Source organism: Leptosomus discolor, chromosome 4 (assembly GCF_034619465.1).
Source record: "Leptosomus discolor isolate bLepDis1 chromosome 4, bLepDis1.hap2, whole genome shotgun sequence".
Taxonomy (NCBI): Eukaryota; Metazoa; Chordata; class Aves; order Leptosomiformes; family Leptosomidae; genus Leptosomus; species Leptosomus discolor.
In genome coordinates this window covers 66619333-66635695 of record NC_141394.1, presented here as the reverse complement: position 1 = coordinate 66635695, position 16363 = coordinate 66619333, and the positions used below count along the sequence as shown (strand labels likewise).

Genomic DNA, 16363 nt, shown 5'->3' with positions numbered 1-16363 from the left:
ACAAAGATAGAAGTAATTATCAATTATAGGATCAACTGAAGTGTCAAAACATAGGGAGAATTTGATGAGCTTGAGGATTGAAATGAATAAATCTGGACAAAGTTAAATATTATGAAATGAGAAGCTTTATGCTCCCAAATATGAGATTATCACTCAATTACAGGAGTCACACAGCTTTCAAATAGGAAGAATATGTTTTTCTCAAGGTACAATCAACCCATGCATTCACAAGGACAACTACTACACCAGTTGGAACAAGTATGGGTGTACAAAGATTTAGAAGGTGTGAAGCAGAATCCCTGCTACTCCTCCTCTGTGGTAGAAAGGGTGCAATAAGAAGGAATTGGCTTCTTATTAGGGGTTAGGCCCCTCTGGTCCTACGCTCTCACAAATTACCTGTGACTCAATAAAAAACAACCCCTAAATAAGAAGCCACCCTGACACTGTGAAACAATCCACTCCTTAATGCATTACATCTTCAAAATCTACCTTTCTTCAAAAGACCTGAAGGCCTCCAGAGCAGAAACTACCTATTGCTCTGTAGTGGAACACCACCCAGTTGTTGACTAGATGCAGTTCTGGCTTTTACCAAAATGCCAGCAACAAACTCCTGCTCATAGCATTTTTGTTTCACTGTATTCGTCATTAACAGTTAATTGCCTTTACAGATACTACATATATTGCAAAGTATTAACAACAGGTAGCACTTCACTCCTGCCTCATTTCCTGTACATACCTGTAGAAATCATACTGCTCTACTACTGGAAAATAATCTTGAACGTATGCTTCACTCTGTGTAAGATATATCATCAAATCTGCTAATACCTGCTGAACCGGGAGCGTTTTTGTGAAGGTAGTAATATTTGAACCAATGGATTCCAGCACGTTTTTGATATCTAAAAGAATAAACATATTGCACTGTTACAGATCCATAGAAGAAATTTACATTCCATGTACGCATTATAAAATGATATTAAGCCATTTGCCACATGGAACAAGCAAGGCATGAAGACAAGCATGAGGAAGAGACAAAAGCAGGCAACAAAAACATTGAGCTTCAAAGTAACACAATGGCATTTTAAAATGCACACTTTATTTTTAGCATTCAGATTAATGATGAAAGACGAGGATGTCGAGCCAGAGTTCTCTTTCCTTTTGTTATAATGAATGTGTCACTTTTTATCTAGCCAGCTTAAATCTTGCTTTTCATGCAATATTGCAAATGGTAACACTGAGCAAGACAATTAGCCACTAAGTTCACGAAGAAGATCAAAATCTATTTAAACTCCATCCCTTGGGAATACAATACTGTGAAAGAAATTAGACTGCCTATATTGAGAATCTATACTAGTTATTTTCAATCTTATTAAAAAAATATTACTTAAATAAATTAATTCCAATTAGTTAGCAACACTCTTGAGATAAGGATCAATTAAGCCTTTTTTTCCCCCTTCAAATTATGAGCAAACATGCTACCCTATACTTACAGTTTAGATACACACTATCTAGATACACAAGGACATGATCAATTCACTTATATATACATCATTAGTTTGCAAAATGCAGTTTCTGTTTACTCTTCCCCTTCTTTCAACTTGGAACATACTTGAAACAGGGTGATGCAGAACTATAGGTTGCTATTTGGTAGTAGGCAACACCTTCCTCTTTCTCAAACAACAGGACAAGTTTTCGGCTGTTTGTTTTGATGTTTACTCTACTAAACTCAACGAGGAACCAAAATGCTCTTTTAAAAGTTTACAAATAATTGCAATTTTTTTTTCTAGTAAATCCATTTTTTTTTATTTCCTTTGTAAAGGAAGCCCAGTTTTTATAAAAACGAACCCCCAACAATTTATAAACAGATAAATTAAGATGGCTTGTCTGTGTTTGTGCGTATCAGCGCATACAAAAAAAAGTGTAAATCTGCACTAGATTTCCTAATGAAAAGCCTAACATCAGTTTTAGAAAACTGGCTCAATTTAGGCTATGCTCGTATACATAACTGCACTTCATTTTGCCCGGGGGGGGTGGGGTGGGGGGTGGGGGGTGGCAGGGTGGAGGGCGGGGGGAAGGGCAAAAAAACCCCAGCACAAACTTACAAGGAACAGCTGTTTAATACGCAGAACAGGTCCACAATGCAAGAACAAAAATTAGAACAGATTAGTATACATACACTATACTACATTTTATTCAAATGTCAAGTGTCCAGGTACCGTCAAAGAGCAACAGGGTAAAGCCCAAGTAACAGAACAATTAAAGACAGACATTTAAATTATCCTTAAGGCACATTTTTACCACCCCTTTGCAGCAGGCAGGTTCAGTTTTTTAAACACCACACTCCTAAACGTGTCATAGACACATCGGTCAAGGAAAATTAGCTCTTCAACCAAATAAAGACAAAGTGTCAGTATGCAGTTGAGATCCCAAGATTTCTCATTACTTGAGCAGTAAAAAGCCTAACAAATAAAACTCCTCCATAAAATAGCATACAGTCTATTTTTAGATTTAATTTTGGGTCCTCATTAAGACACAGTTGCTTTCTATGATTTTTTTTTTTTGTGGCACCAAATTTAAAAAAAAGTTAGGTTTTACATCTCCATTTTTAAGGATCTTTAGCCCAGAAAATGTGTATTCAATAAAGGAAAACAAAAATATCAGTAAGTGATATAGAAACATCAACATCAAGCAATCGAAGTGAAATGATAGTTTGTCCTCACCTGATAAAATGTTCCTGGTTTGATTTACCACTAAGTCTGGAGTATCATTAAATGCCACATAGCCCTAAGAAAGAAGTTGGAAAAATTGTAACAAGTTTCCCATAGCCAAATTACTTACAATTTTTTTCCTTTTATACAAGGAGTAAAAGTATAAATATGCTAAAAAATATACATGGTAATACTATGAAAAATACGTTTTTATACTGCACATTAGAAAAGGTCAAAGCAAAAGAGGAACTCAAGTATATTTCAGATCATGCTCCAGGACATTCCTTGAAAAAAAAGTTTTAAAAAATCTAAATTTAAATATACATGCAGTAGTCACAATCATCTCAAACTTTATACCTCTGTTGCCTGTCAGATCTATCTCATCTAAAACTGACAAATGCACATATGAAGATCCACTAAGTGCAAAGAATTACCATGTACCAAACACCTCCTCTCTGTAAGTCTACGCCTTTACAACATGAAATGCATGTTACAAACAATAAAATCCAACTACCTCTAAAGACACTTCAATGCTTTCTTCAGTGAGAAGGGCAAAGAATGGGTCTAAACCACGGGGAGCAAGCTCAGCAGCTCGTCTGGACAGAAAAAAGCAGCCACTGCAGTGGATGCTTGGAGTCTTACTTCCTGCAGGCCTGATCACTTCCGAAGCGGGCAGGAGTCTAAAGCCCCTACACACAGTCTTTGGTTTCAGAAAGTGCCTTCTATTCCCACCAAACATTTCCAGATTGCTAGATTTTTAAACTGCTCAAACTAAGCCTTTTTTTCCCCCTATGTGAAAATCCTGGTGTTTTGTGTATAGTCTTGCAAAAATACTAATAGTAATTGCATTAGGACCATTGCACCAGATTTAATACCAAATAGGCACATAAAGAATTTGAAATACATATTTCAAAATAGCTAGAATACAATGCAATTAATTAGGAGAGTGTGAGCGTTTTGGGTTGATTTTTTTTTCTTTTTTCTTGCACGAAAAAAATACAGAGCGTGCTAGTAGATCCGTTTTTCTGCCTTTCTGTTTTTTAGGATTGTTCTTTCAAGCAGACAATTAGTAATATATTTTTGATCCGTAGTATCTGGAGATATAAAGCACTACATTCATACTTTCAAATATTAAATCTTGGCCAAACAATGGAATAATAAGGAGAGATATCCACCACGAGGCAGGAACAAGAGAATTCTGCTTGAGAAAGCTGAGGGAAAACAAGTGATACCCAAGTAACCCAGTTTATTAATTAACAGTTTATAAGTCTGTCAAGAAACATACCTTTTGAACCAGACTAGAAAGGTCTATTTTAAGGACATCGTTGACCTTGGCAAGCTGTGAGCTCACTCCTGGCAACTAGGAAGCAAAAAGAATTCTTGAGTCACATCAAAGTAGGAGGTCTTGCTAATTTACTAAATATTTCAAAGATAGGAGAGAGGGTAAAGAAACTAGAAAGATGGTTTGTAGTAGAACCTTTCTAGCACATTCCTGAAACCTTTGCTGTACAAAAACAAAGCTTAACCTCAGCATTTTTGGGAGCGCAGATTATTTCACTGCCCAGAGCAGCACTATAATGCAGCTGCTTGACACACATTTTATCCTCTTCTACACAGAACATAAAAACAGTGACTGGAATTGCCCAGAAACAGAGTAAGGGAAGGTCACTTATCTCACAAGTGACAGCACACACCAAACCATTAAGTTGCAGAGATACTACTGGGCTTATTCAAGGCAATCACACTGTAAGAGTCTGAAAAATATCCTCTTACCCCACTAAAATTGGCATTGATGTTCAATTGATTTAATGAATTCCTGATGATATTGCAAGTTGAGGCAGCCTGAGCTGCAGAGCATGCAGAATCATTGAGGGTGTTGCTTAGATGCATTTTAACATCTGTCAAGTTTGCATGAAGCCTCTCTGTTCCCTCCTGCAAAACCTCTACAGAGACGCTCACATTTTCCAGTGCTTCCTTTGTTTCTCTGATCGCTACAAGGATGTGAAGTTTTTTTAAAAAAAAAAACAAACAAAACTTTAGTTAGAAACCAGTCTATAGATACAGATATGAAGAGAAAGTGCACATGTGTAAATGCTATGATGTTCTTGACAGCACTGATTTAAATAATGTTGCCCCCCTCCCAGAAAAACCCTCTAGCACAGAATCCGTATTTATTGCACATAAAACTACATCACTTATGTTTTCCTACTAACAAATGAATGTGCTCAGGCTACTTTTACAGAGATCCTGTCCTCTTCCCAGACTACTCTTTTCTACCCTTTCCCTACCTCTCCTTACCCAGCAGTTTCAGTAAAGAGCTTTAACATTGGTCATTAGAAATTAAAAGAAAGCCCATATTCACAAAACAGTGTTTTCAATATTTTGTTTATTGTCCAACTCAAACTATGTAGCTGCAAGATGAAAGGGAAAGACATGTTGCACCAGCAAGCATTAATGAGTGTTCAACACTGTCTGGCTTTAGATTTCATCCCAATCACACCAAACAAAAAATAAAAACAACAAAACACTGAACAGGTGTATAATAGACAAAAAGCCACACAGATACAACTAAAAATACACATTACAAAAATAAAGTGCACTTCACACAACACAAGGGTTTATGGCATTTTTTACCTTTGATAGCCCTTTCCACTTTGACTTCAAGACAAATAAGAGAAATAAAGCAAAAAAGGAGAATGATGACGAGTGAATGAGAAAGAATTCAGGGGTAAAGAAACCAAAGTGACTCAAGCTCATAGATGCCTTTCCCTTTGCTCTATAAGCTGTACCTTATTCCTAAAAAAACCCCTTAAATAGAAAAAATAATAAAGGAGTATTTTCTTTAAAGGGAGACAGAATTAAGCATGAGCAACGCTAAACTCAAAGACACAGTGAAGAAACTATGGATAGCACTCTAATAGTCTTGGCAGTGTACACGACAGGGCCATTGTATGTTCATTCCCTGTCCTGACAAAGACTAACCTGCAAAGGCTATGGACAGCTCTTAAAGCACAGTTTTCCTAGTCCCCCTTATATTCAATGGAAAGGGACAACCACTTGGAGCAGGGAATTCAGATTTCATCTCTCTTCAATGACTGCTGAAACTAGGTATCAACAATAGCACAGAAATCTTAATTTTGTTTTTAATATTTTTATAAACCTTAAAATACCTGAAATCTTCAGTTTAAAAAGAAACATCAAGGCATGTAGAAAAATGGTAAGTTGAATCACAGTACTGTATAAAGCCATCCCATGCTGTGCACTAGAAAGATGATGCCTGTCTTACCACGGCAACAGAACATTAATACAACAACGTGTACATCTTACCTCCTGCCATTGTCAGAGCCGCATCAAGCGCGGGACGTACTTCTTTTCCCAGCTGTTCTTGAACTCTGCTTCCAAGCAAAGGTCCAACATCTGTAGTATGGAGATATTAAAAACTCATCACACACTAGTTCAATTTAAACTACCTCTTAGCATAGGTGCTGTCAGACTCTTACTTAACAAAGCATACATATGCTACTAAAATTTCTCTAAGGCCTGAGAACCAGAACTTAGTGACAGAAGATAACGCAGGAACACAGGTCTCCTTTAGCTAGCTATAGGCCTACAAATGAAAGCAGTAAATCAAAATATGGCAGAGATTATTCCCTAGCACCTGATCACACAGGTAAACACACATCACATTTCAACAAATTCCAAAATACTATTTCATTGCATTTCCAGCTTTTTTGGAAACTGATTTTTTCCACCATCTATCCTGAGAGGTCCAACATCTAAACAGGACTTTTGTGGCATACTTTCACTACACACTATGTTTTTGTACTGCAAGAGAAACTAGAAAATGGATTCCTTTCCCTTCTCCTCTTCCTCATGTCTCCAGCAATGTCAAGGTCACCCACAAGCCAGACGAGCCAGCCATCTCCGTTGAAATCCCTTAAGTGTGTTAACCTCATGTCTCCAGTCCCCGCCCCCTCACACAGTGCGTTCAGCACTGATGCTCACAGCACTGGCTTCATGCTGACCCATAGCTATCCCCACCTCCAAACCCTCCTGCCTCACCGCCCACAAACAGAAATGAAGCTTAGTTCAGCAAGGAGACAAGACAAACGCCAAGCACAGTTTGGTGAAACATCTTATTACAACAAATCCTTTAGTATCACTGGGTTCCCTCCATTTTCAGATGACAGTAAATAGCATTTTGAGGTTTTTTTGCTCTTGATGAGATGGGAATACTGCATGGTACAGAAGCATCCATTACTGTCAGTACTGTCATGTCTGGCTTGGGATGAGAATTTTTATCAAGCAGAAAACACTTTTCAGCATTTCCTTAGGGTGGGCAAACTGAACTCATCTACATTTCTCTTGAGGTTTATGCTACTGTTGATTCCCCTAGAATGATATCCTTTTTGTCCCCAGGTGTAACACACTTAATTCTGGTATTTCAAGAAAATAAAAGCTATCTTTATTTATTGATGAGCACTCTAATCACAGATCCAGCTAGGTTCCCGTTAGCTAACATATTAAATTGGCATTGAGAACAAATAAATATTTAATTTGAAATTTCGGTTTGGAGCGCCTGGGAAGCTAAAAGCTAGTACTTGAAAAGCAGATATCAATTTTTTTTTATTATTATTATTATCGTTATTGACTTCAAGGTGACACACATTCTTTTAGACCAGAGTGTTTCTGCCTAGAATTAAGTAGGAAGACTACTACTACTTTCGCAACCACATTCAATGTATGTTAGTAGCCTCATACAGACAAGACACATTGACCTCAGGATATGCCAAGCTGGCTGCACTGAAAACTACTTTTAAAATAAGTTTCAAACCTAGACAGAAGTATAGATCCTGGGCATGATAAGTAAATTTATGGTAAGTGGCACATTGCCACAGTTGCATAGTTTGATCCCAGCAACGATCCTGTTTAAAATCAGTTTTGGTATTTCTGTATTTCACTTCAGTCTGAAAGGCAGATCTACACATTTATTAACACCTGCTAACAATGCATCTTCAATTCTAATCTGCACTGAATATGGTCAGCCCTTTGTATTATCAGTTTTGGAAACTGATGCTTAAATTCCGAAAACAAAAAAAAAAAAAAAAAACAACCCACAAAAAACACCACCAACCAAAACCAAAACAAACAAACAAAAAAAGCCCAAAAAAACCCCACAGTGGTTTGGTTGTTTCTGTTTACTGAGAGCTTTAAAAGGTGATGCCTCATATTGTAACTGTGCTGAAGGGGAAAGTGCAGCAGTTGTACTTCAGGTTTTGTCTCCTACTCTTCAACTGCTCGTTCTGAAACGGCAAATATGTTAAGCAGCTTTAGAAAGAAGATAAGCTTATACCTCGACTTCTAGCTGAGGACAAAGGAGTAAAAAACAAATACAGAGATCTCTCGCTCATTGGAACCATCAAAACAGATAGTAGCTCTGTTCCTTGACATTTGGCTCCACAGTTAAAAACTGAGGAATAACATTCTAAAAAAAGCATTAAGTATTATTTGGTTACTGAACTATAAGTAGGAAAATAAAATATTAGCTTGACTCACTGTAGAAGCCATTTAATAAAAGACATTTCAGGAAATAATATGTGTAATACCAGCTCTGAGACATTTTATGTAAAAAGAATTTTATGTTTTAGTCTCATTTACCACTGAGAACAGCACTTCTGCTTGAAACCCATATTCTCATAAATAAAATTTGACTTTGCATTACGAGCTATTTACATCATCTTACTGAAGTCTTTAAATACACAGCGCTAACCCCCTTTAAATCAGGGTACTTACTATTTAGGTCAGAGAGTGCTTTATCCTTAGTTGTGTTGTACTGGCTCACCAAGTAGTCAATTTGCTGAAAAGAAGATGATAAAAAACCTATTAAAATAATTGGAAAAAAGTAATGCTTTTAAATAATGAGTCAAACTGCTACTTTGAGACAATCAACATATTTGTGCAAACCCCCAAAATCTTGGCTTTCTACTGTTAATTAAGTACTTTAAACCCTTGCTTGGCAGAACTGCTCGCAATAAAAGACGTGTTTAATTGGGCAATCTACTTAATTGGAACATCTCTGGGGTAAATGATTCAGCTTAAAAGTGTTAAGTAGCAGGAACTGCAGCCTTATGAAGGCTTCAAGTCAGGCAGGCCAATAAGGTCTTGCATGTCTTCATCTCTGTTATTCGATTTTCCAGCAGCGTTAGTTCCTCCTTCACGGAGAGACATGTGGCAAGTTGATGGGGTGGTAACTTTGAAGAAATTCACCAACCAGGCTGGCTTGTATCTGGGCAGTCTCTTGGAGCTTCTCTTGAAGAAAGGAGCTGGCTGCTCTGTCTTAATGCAAATGGTTTTCCTTACCCCCAGGTGGATTTGGCCCAGTCACAACCTGAGCTCTACCAAGACACCGTAACAATACAGAACAGCAGTTTAGTTACCACCAGATCCTGGGTTTGGACAACAGGCTAGCAAAGAACCATCCCAAGTGGAAATCTTTCTATACTAATTTCGAAAAGACATTAAATAACCTTCATTGATTTCTGTATGTTTAAAATAATGCATTATGAATCCTACCCCATTTTAATTAAAGTAATGTAAAAGTTACACACTTGAAAAATGGGTTTCCAATGTTAAATATAACTCAGATGTGTACCAAAGTGTATCTGGCTTGCAGTCTCAAACCTTCCATGGAGTCAGAAAAAAAAAAAAAACGGACAAAAACACACCCTCAAACCAGCCTATCAATCATACATCAGTAGATGTAATTCAATGACAAAGTATGAGGCAGACCACCTTTTGCTAAAAAAAAAGAGAAAAAAATTGAGAGTTTCTTACTAAGAAGGCTGTAGGTATATTTTTGTTTGGTTGGTTTGTCTTCCTAGGCTAATGTAAGGACTAAAATTTTGCAGGGCTACAGGTTTTGCATTGTCTCCAGCAATGTCACAGACAAAAGGCGATTCTGTATAACTAATAGTGTTATCGCTTAATACTCATAGTCTGCAAATCTTCTGACATGAACTCTTTAACACGTGACTTCTTTTTACAAATCCTCTTATATGCTGTACACCTCATACTGATGAGTCAAGGACATCAGTTAGGATTTCAGAGCTTTATAGCCAATTAGTTGGATTCTACAACTTTTTCAAGAACCTGAAGTCCTTCTCCTATCCTGAAGAAATTCTTACAAATGTGTGTGTATACATGCTACTCATGTATCTTGTCTGACAAAATGACTTAAAAGATATATCTGATGACTGCATCAGTAAGTGTCATCTAATCTAAAAAAGAAATACGAATAATCCTGCATAGAAACTAAAATCCTACTACCTAAGTGAGACTTTGAGGAACCTGTAGCACAAGTGTTCAAGTCCTGACACCTTTAAATTCAGTAATTCAGGCAGTTTTAGTAATTTTTTAGCTAGCATCTATTTTTTTTCCTCTATTAAGATAGTTACTTCTATGTAACAGACTTTCTACTCCAATGTTTCCTATTGTCGGCACTCGGCGTGCTGTGAAGGGGAGTCTAACGGTTTCTGACGCAACCGGATTACATCTTTATGTACCCTGAGTCAGCTCCAGACTGACGAAAGGCACTCTGTTTCAAGACAGATTGTTGGTGTGACCTCCACTTCCTGCCATATGGCTCCATCACTGGATTGTCACAACACCATGCACAAACGAATAATTGTATAGTGAACAACTCCAGATACAGAAACATTTAATGGCATCCCCCAGATGTCTCCTGTTCTCTTACAGTCCTGTCAGCAGAAAAACAGCCTGGAGTTACTGTGACCAGGATACTACCACACTCGTGGATCCCACATAATTGTGTGAATGCCACCCATTTCTAATTTATGTCATGTGGAAGTAAGACAGATTAATTAAATTTAATTTAATTAAAATTAATGAAAGCCAAGGTAATAGAACTGTCAGACTTTTCTTCCTCTTAATGTATAAAGAATTGAAATTAGTACACGGGAAAGTTTACAAGTCTTCCTTACTAGCATTTCTTTTTTTACTTCCAATGCAAAAAAGATATGCAGAGGAGTGCTTTTGGGACAAACAGGAAAGGTTGAAAGTCAAAAGCAGAGAAACTTTCCTGATCAGTATGGCACAGTATGACAGTAGTTTAAAAAGTCAAAAATACTTCTGAAGATATTGTAACTTGTACATGCTCTGGGACTGAGCAAGTCCAAAATACAAGGAAACAGGAAAAAGCAACAAGGAACCCAAGTTTTCATGTAACATCTTTTTTAATATGTATTCATTTTAAAACCATATTTTTCCAAATGATTCACCTTCTGCTAGTGATCTACACCAGTTCAGTAGGAGGAAAAGGGCCTACAAGCACCATCACAGCATACTCCAGGAGTACAGCTCAAAAGCTGCTCAAAGAATGCTGACCCATCAGAAAACTCCCAAACATTTACTGCTGCATGAAAATGTCCTACCTTGCATCATTTATTCTACTTCATGAGACTGACACACAAAAGAATAAACAAAATACTGCAGGTGTATTTATATCAAACAAACAATTATTTTCTGTAATACTTCTTATTTACACCTCTTCCCTCCCACCCCCATTCCCCATAGAGAAAAAACTCTTTACCGCTGGAGTGTCGTTAAGGAAAATTTTCAGATCTTTAAAATTACTGTTAACCAGTTTCTTTGCTCCTCGGACTTGGTTAGTTAAATGCTGGTTGGCAGCATATGCACAGAGCACTCCAACACTACAAAAAATACAGATAATAGACACTTCTTTATTACCGTAAATGCCCATTCTGACATTAAAAAATAACCAAAAAAAATTACAGCAAAAAAGATTAAACATTATTAAAATAAAGGTCTCCATAAATTTAAACGTTCCTTTTTTCTTACTACAAGTTCTCACATGCACCACGAGGCAGAGTAGAGGAATTAGCCGTAAGGGCCGACATTGTACTACTAATTCAAAAAAAGAAAGGAAAAAGCAATGTTAACCCAAAGTCTTCAGAGGTTATTAATGTACAGGTACTTATCCATTTGCATTGATACTGTCAGAAAGTGCGTAGAGCCTAGGTAGATTGTACCAGACTTATAAATGTCAGGCTTTTTTACAAATATCATTAACCTTGACATGGCTACAAGCAAATGCTCATAGGTTAACTGTGAAAAGGAATACTTTACATTTGAAAACTTCAGCAACATTTACTTATAATGGCCCAATTTATTTAAATAATTGCACAGACCTTTTAAAAGCACATGAATAGTCCCTATTAACACTAAAATAATATCTAGGCATTTCTTGATGCTAAAACAAAAAGTAGAAAGTGAGCTAGACTTTTAGTCAGCACTGCTGCTGATTATTTTCTATTTGATCATTCCCCACTGTAAAATTCTAATTACAGCACAGCAGATCTGCACAAACAGTAAGTAAAAAGGCAATTAAAAGTCTCAAGAGAGGCTTCAAAAGGTCTCTTAGCATACATGATCCTTAGTTTTTTGTTTAGTTTAGGTGTAAGATAGACTTAAACAGAAGGATGACTTTTTGTTTTTAAACATCTCACATTCACAATGGCTAACCTTTCAGACAAGCACAGAAAAATCAAGAGTAACCACCAGAGACGGAAAGGCCTCACAAACAGGCTGACTACAAAAACCCACTGGATGGGTTAAGCACTAACTTCCCACAGATTTAACTGTCAGACAGCACAGATCCACTCAACACAGGCACAATACATCCCCAAAAGGCAAACACGGCCTGAAGGCTGCAGCCAGATGCATTACAGACAATTTCTGGATGGCACATTTGTTCAGTCTCTTACTTTGCACTGTAGTCCAACAGCTCAATATTAGAGCGGCAGTACCCTGAAAGGCCATTATGGACATCCAAACCACAGGAGAAGGGAGTCACTGGCACAAACGGTCCTGTACTCCTCCCTCCCTTCCTCCCACTCAACTTCCTGAGTTGGGGTATCAAGACGCCATAAATACTAATATTTTTAAATAAGACTTAGACAAAACCCATAACAGGCTCCCTATGGGGCAAAATATATATAGTAAGTATAATTCTTGCTCCAAAGACTGTTCAAAGGAAGCCATAAAACAGCCACATAAATAAGAAATTATATGGTGGAGAGCAAATGGGTACCCAAAATAACATAGTTTGCATGCCCTTACAAGACAGGAGCAAACACCTTGATGATGCTCATCTCCTCTTACCAGTGATTCAAAACCAAATCTTCATCTTCACTTTGCTTTTCGTATTTTAGCTCTCTCAGACAACAAAAAGGCTTGTTCTGCTGGTAAAACAGGTCTCAAGTACAAGAATTTTTGCTGCTCTGAAAAATACTTTCAGTAGGAAAAGTCCAATTTCACAGCATGATACAGGGAGAGATGGCACGACTATACGCTACAGGCGATGGTCTATTAGGGTTGCTTCACTAAATTTTTCTCAATATCCAAAAATATTCTATTCAGAACAGGATGACAGTTTGACATAAAGAGGTTGCTTCTCTACCCAAAAGACAGCTATGTCTTCAAAACTGGAACTACCTTCCCAGAAGTCACTAATGAACCAAGGGATACCAGCATTTATCTCACTACTTATTTAACCAACAGCAAAAGGCAGAGTTTTATTCCCACTATGACCAACACTCCAGCAGCCATTATCATCAGCTACCACCCATGGAATGAGAACTCAGAATGCATAAAATGCCAAGAAACTGAGTAACTTTCAAAGTAAACAGAAATAAATGGTTTTATTTTGGACACATGCAATATATTATTTCTTTTCACTCTACAGTGATGGTAATTGTCTTTAAAACTTTTTTTCTTTCTAATCAGAAGACAAGCTATCTCAAGCTACAAGGAAAAGTAAACATTTGTGTATCACTCTGAGCTTCAGAGTTTATAACAACATGCTTGTTCCTTGGACAGCCAGTGGTTTTGTCCCTTCAATGTTATGCTTGCAGAGCAGAAAGGTCAATTGGAAGCTAACAAAACAGAACTTTGTAAGACTCGAGCATGATCATTTCTCTCTTCAGTCTCTTAAATGGAAGGAGTGGGAGGAAACAAGATAGCAGAGATGCTTTAAGTAGACAAAGCACTCTTAACAATAGTTCCATTCAGAATGTAGTTGCAAAACAAACGCGTGAGAGAGGAAAAATCTATTTATTATGTAATTGAGCCTTGAGTCAACATTCAATAAGCAGCTACAAGAGGAAAGTCATAAAGCAGGAATAAAAAGGACATGTCTTTTCTGTAACAGATTAGAGAATTGTTTAAACAGTCTCCTCAAGAGTCAGATATTCCACACTCAATTTCTCATCAGGTTTCACAAACCAATACAAATGTTACTAATTCAGTTGTGAGGGAGGGGACACCAAGATTTTCCTTTAGCTATGCTTGCAAAAAATTTCAAGTCACAGAATAGAAACCCTGAACAGATTTACATATTGGAAGAACATCACCTTCCTCAGTGCTAGCTAACTGAAGAAAAGAATTGGCTAGAGATTTCTTTTCCACCAGTTCTTTCACATAACGTTGATTCCCAGGTTCTGAACAACATGCATTAGGAATCTTACAAAGCCAAGAAGACTTCTATGAAGACTGCACGAGGTATTTGCCAAGGTACCAAGCGTCATTCCCTTCCTCCAGATGTGGCTTGCCCTAGCTTCACACATAATAACATTCACAATGTCATAACACAAGCTCTCTTGGAAGAACAGAAAACTGACTATGTGTTTTTCTATCCGATAGCCAGGCCACTTTACCGCCAATATTACATTTGGTATTGCAACGTATGCTTTCTTAAAAGCAAAATGTCCTTCCTTGCCTTTATAATGTGGAAGAATTTATGAAATTACATTTCTTTCCCAGAAAAAAAAAAAAAGTTTACCTAAGCTTGCAGATTACTAGAAATAAGACATTATAGCAGGTCTCTGTCCCTAAACTCTCAGTTAACCTTTGAAAAAAACCCACAAAATTATTTTAATGATAAATTTGGAAGATCAAACCTACTCAGCTATCTATTTGATAGATTATTTCGACATCCTGTGCTCTTTAGCAATAGAATCCTCCTTTGTAAGACAACATTCATGTATAAAAACTGAATTACTAAAAAAAATTGCATGTATTTTTTATTCAAACTACAAAAGAAATATTTCAAACACAAAGTGCACGTACTAGAAAATGACACACTTAAGGCCAATTTACTTTAAGACAAACAACTATGTATGTAACCCCAAGTCTTCTGACTTGTTTCTTATAACCCTCCTTGAGGAAAGCGTACTTCCCACATACACCCCACCTTCAGAGAGCAGATCTGAATTTTTAAATTTAATTTTTAAATTAAAAAAACCCCAACAAATCTGTCATCTTCTATTTCCTTTACATACCATTCCAGTAAACTTAGTATTAAAACCTCATCCTAATTACCAGAGCATTGTATCAGTGGAAAAGTAAGAAGAAATAATGTTCCTCATTATTAAAAATCTACTAGCCGAAATCTTCTAAAGTCTACATTGTGAACTTACATATCGACACATAGGGAAGCCATCCCCATGTTACGAGAGTTTTCAAGAGAAGTTACCTACATATACAACCTATTGCAAGCTCTGCATTCAGCGTCCTTCCGCAACTAATACTCTCTAACATGCATTTGACCTGTCTTTCCCAGCCAAGGAAACCTATCCTTGGACCTATCCTTCCATACCAAGGACTGAAAAAATAAAAGTTGAATTCCTCTGAAGACAGAGGAAGGTGTAGAACTTACACTTTGGTGTTAATCCTGAAGTCCTTCCCCTAGAAATCCTTCCTGCTCCCTCCAGCAGCTGTCTGCACGGGCGTTCCACTGGAGGGCCATTAAAGCAAAGCTCCACTGGCAGAGGTGTGGGTTCAGGGTACTCTGATGGGTGCCTGCCTTGCTAGATGTATCTTCTGAAGCCGTACAGCAGATGAAGGAGCCCACAGCGTTCCAGTCACCTAGCAGGGGTTTGGGAGACATACTCCCAAAGGAGGCCCCCAATGCCACATGAATTTTAAAACTACACCCGAACAGTGAGAAGACCCACCCTAGTGACTTCATGGCACACCTTGATGTAGCCCTGTATTAGCAGAGATCATTCAAGTTTTTGTTCTTCTGGCTCTGTCATAAGTATTTTACTTGCACAGGACTAAACTCTTGATTACTGTCACAGCTCATGCATTCAGCTGTGGCACAGTCCTTCAGAAGTGTAATTTTGGGAAGAACAACTACAGGTAAATCTTCCACCTAAGCTGAAATTGCCTGGTAAATTGGGGGAAAAGTAGAGAATAAATCCACAAGGCGACTTAGTCTGTACACAGCATAAGAAATGGAGAAACAGTTGTAAATAAGTCTCAGGCTTTCTCCAGTTTTTTTGCTAGGGCAATGGCTACCAACAAGCCATCTTGTTTTTCAGCATAGCAGTAAGCAAGCTGACCTGGCTTAAATAGATCCAGGCACAGCATCTTCTCTTCCCTTGTGAAAGAGGATCCAGGAAGGGCAGCAGAATCCTGCTTTGTATGGAAGCATACTGGAGCCCTGAGCACTCAGTCAGGCTGGGGTCAGTATTATTAGCCTTGTAAAGTCCCATCTTGCCTTGCACAGCACTCACAGCATTAGAGACTTAGCCAGGGAGTCATATGAGATTATCTCC

The 16363-nt window shown here is 37.6% G+C and overlaps 1 protein-coding gene across 6 annotated transcripts in view; it reads right to left on the bottom strand.

Annotated features, from left to right (window-relative positions):
* PROM1 (prominin 1) overlaps window positions 1-16363 on the bottom strand; it is a 53385-nt gene that overhangs the window by 16329 nt on the left and 20693 nt on the right. For 4 of the 6 annotated variants that reach the window (XM_086463734.1, XM_086463738.1, XM_086463737.1 and 1 more), the window contains 7 exons: window positions 11314-11434; window positions 8499-8562; window positions 6033-6122; window positions 4479-4696; window positions 3991-4065; window positions 2718-2781; window positions 737-896 (listed from right to left, as the gene is read on the bottom strand). In XM_086463734.1, coding sequence (XP_086319860.1) covers window positions 737-896; window positions 2718-2781; window positions 3991-4065; window positions 4479-4696; window positions 6033-6122; window positions 8499-8562; window positions 11314-11434 — 792 coding nt within the window. Of the gene's footprint in view, window positions 1-736; window positions 897-2099; window positions 2109-2717; window positions 2782-3990; window positions 4066-4478; window positions 4697-5339; window positions 5364-6032; window positions 6123-8498; window positions 8563-11313; window positions 11435-16363 lie in introns of all 6 variants that reach the window. The other 2 variants (XM_086463735.1, XM_086463736.1) reach the window with 2 other exon arrangements.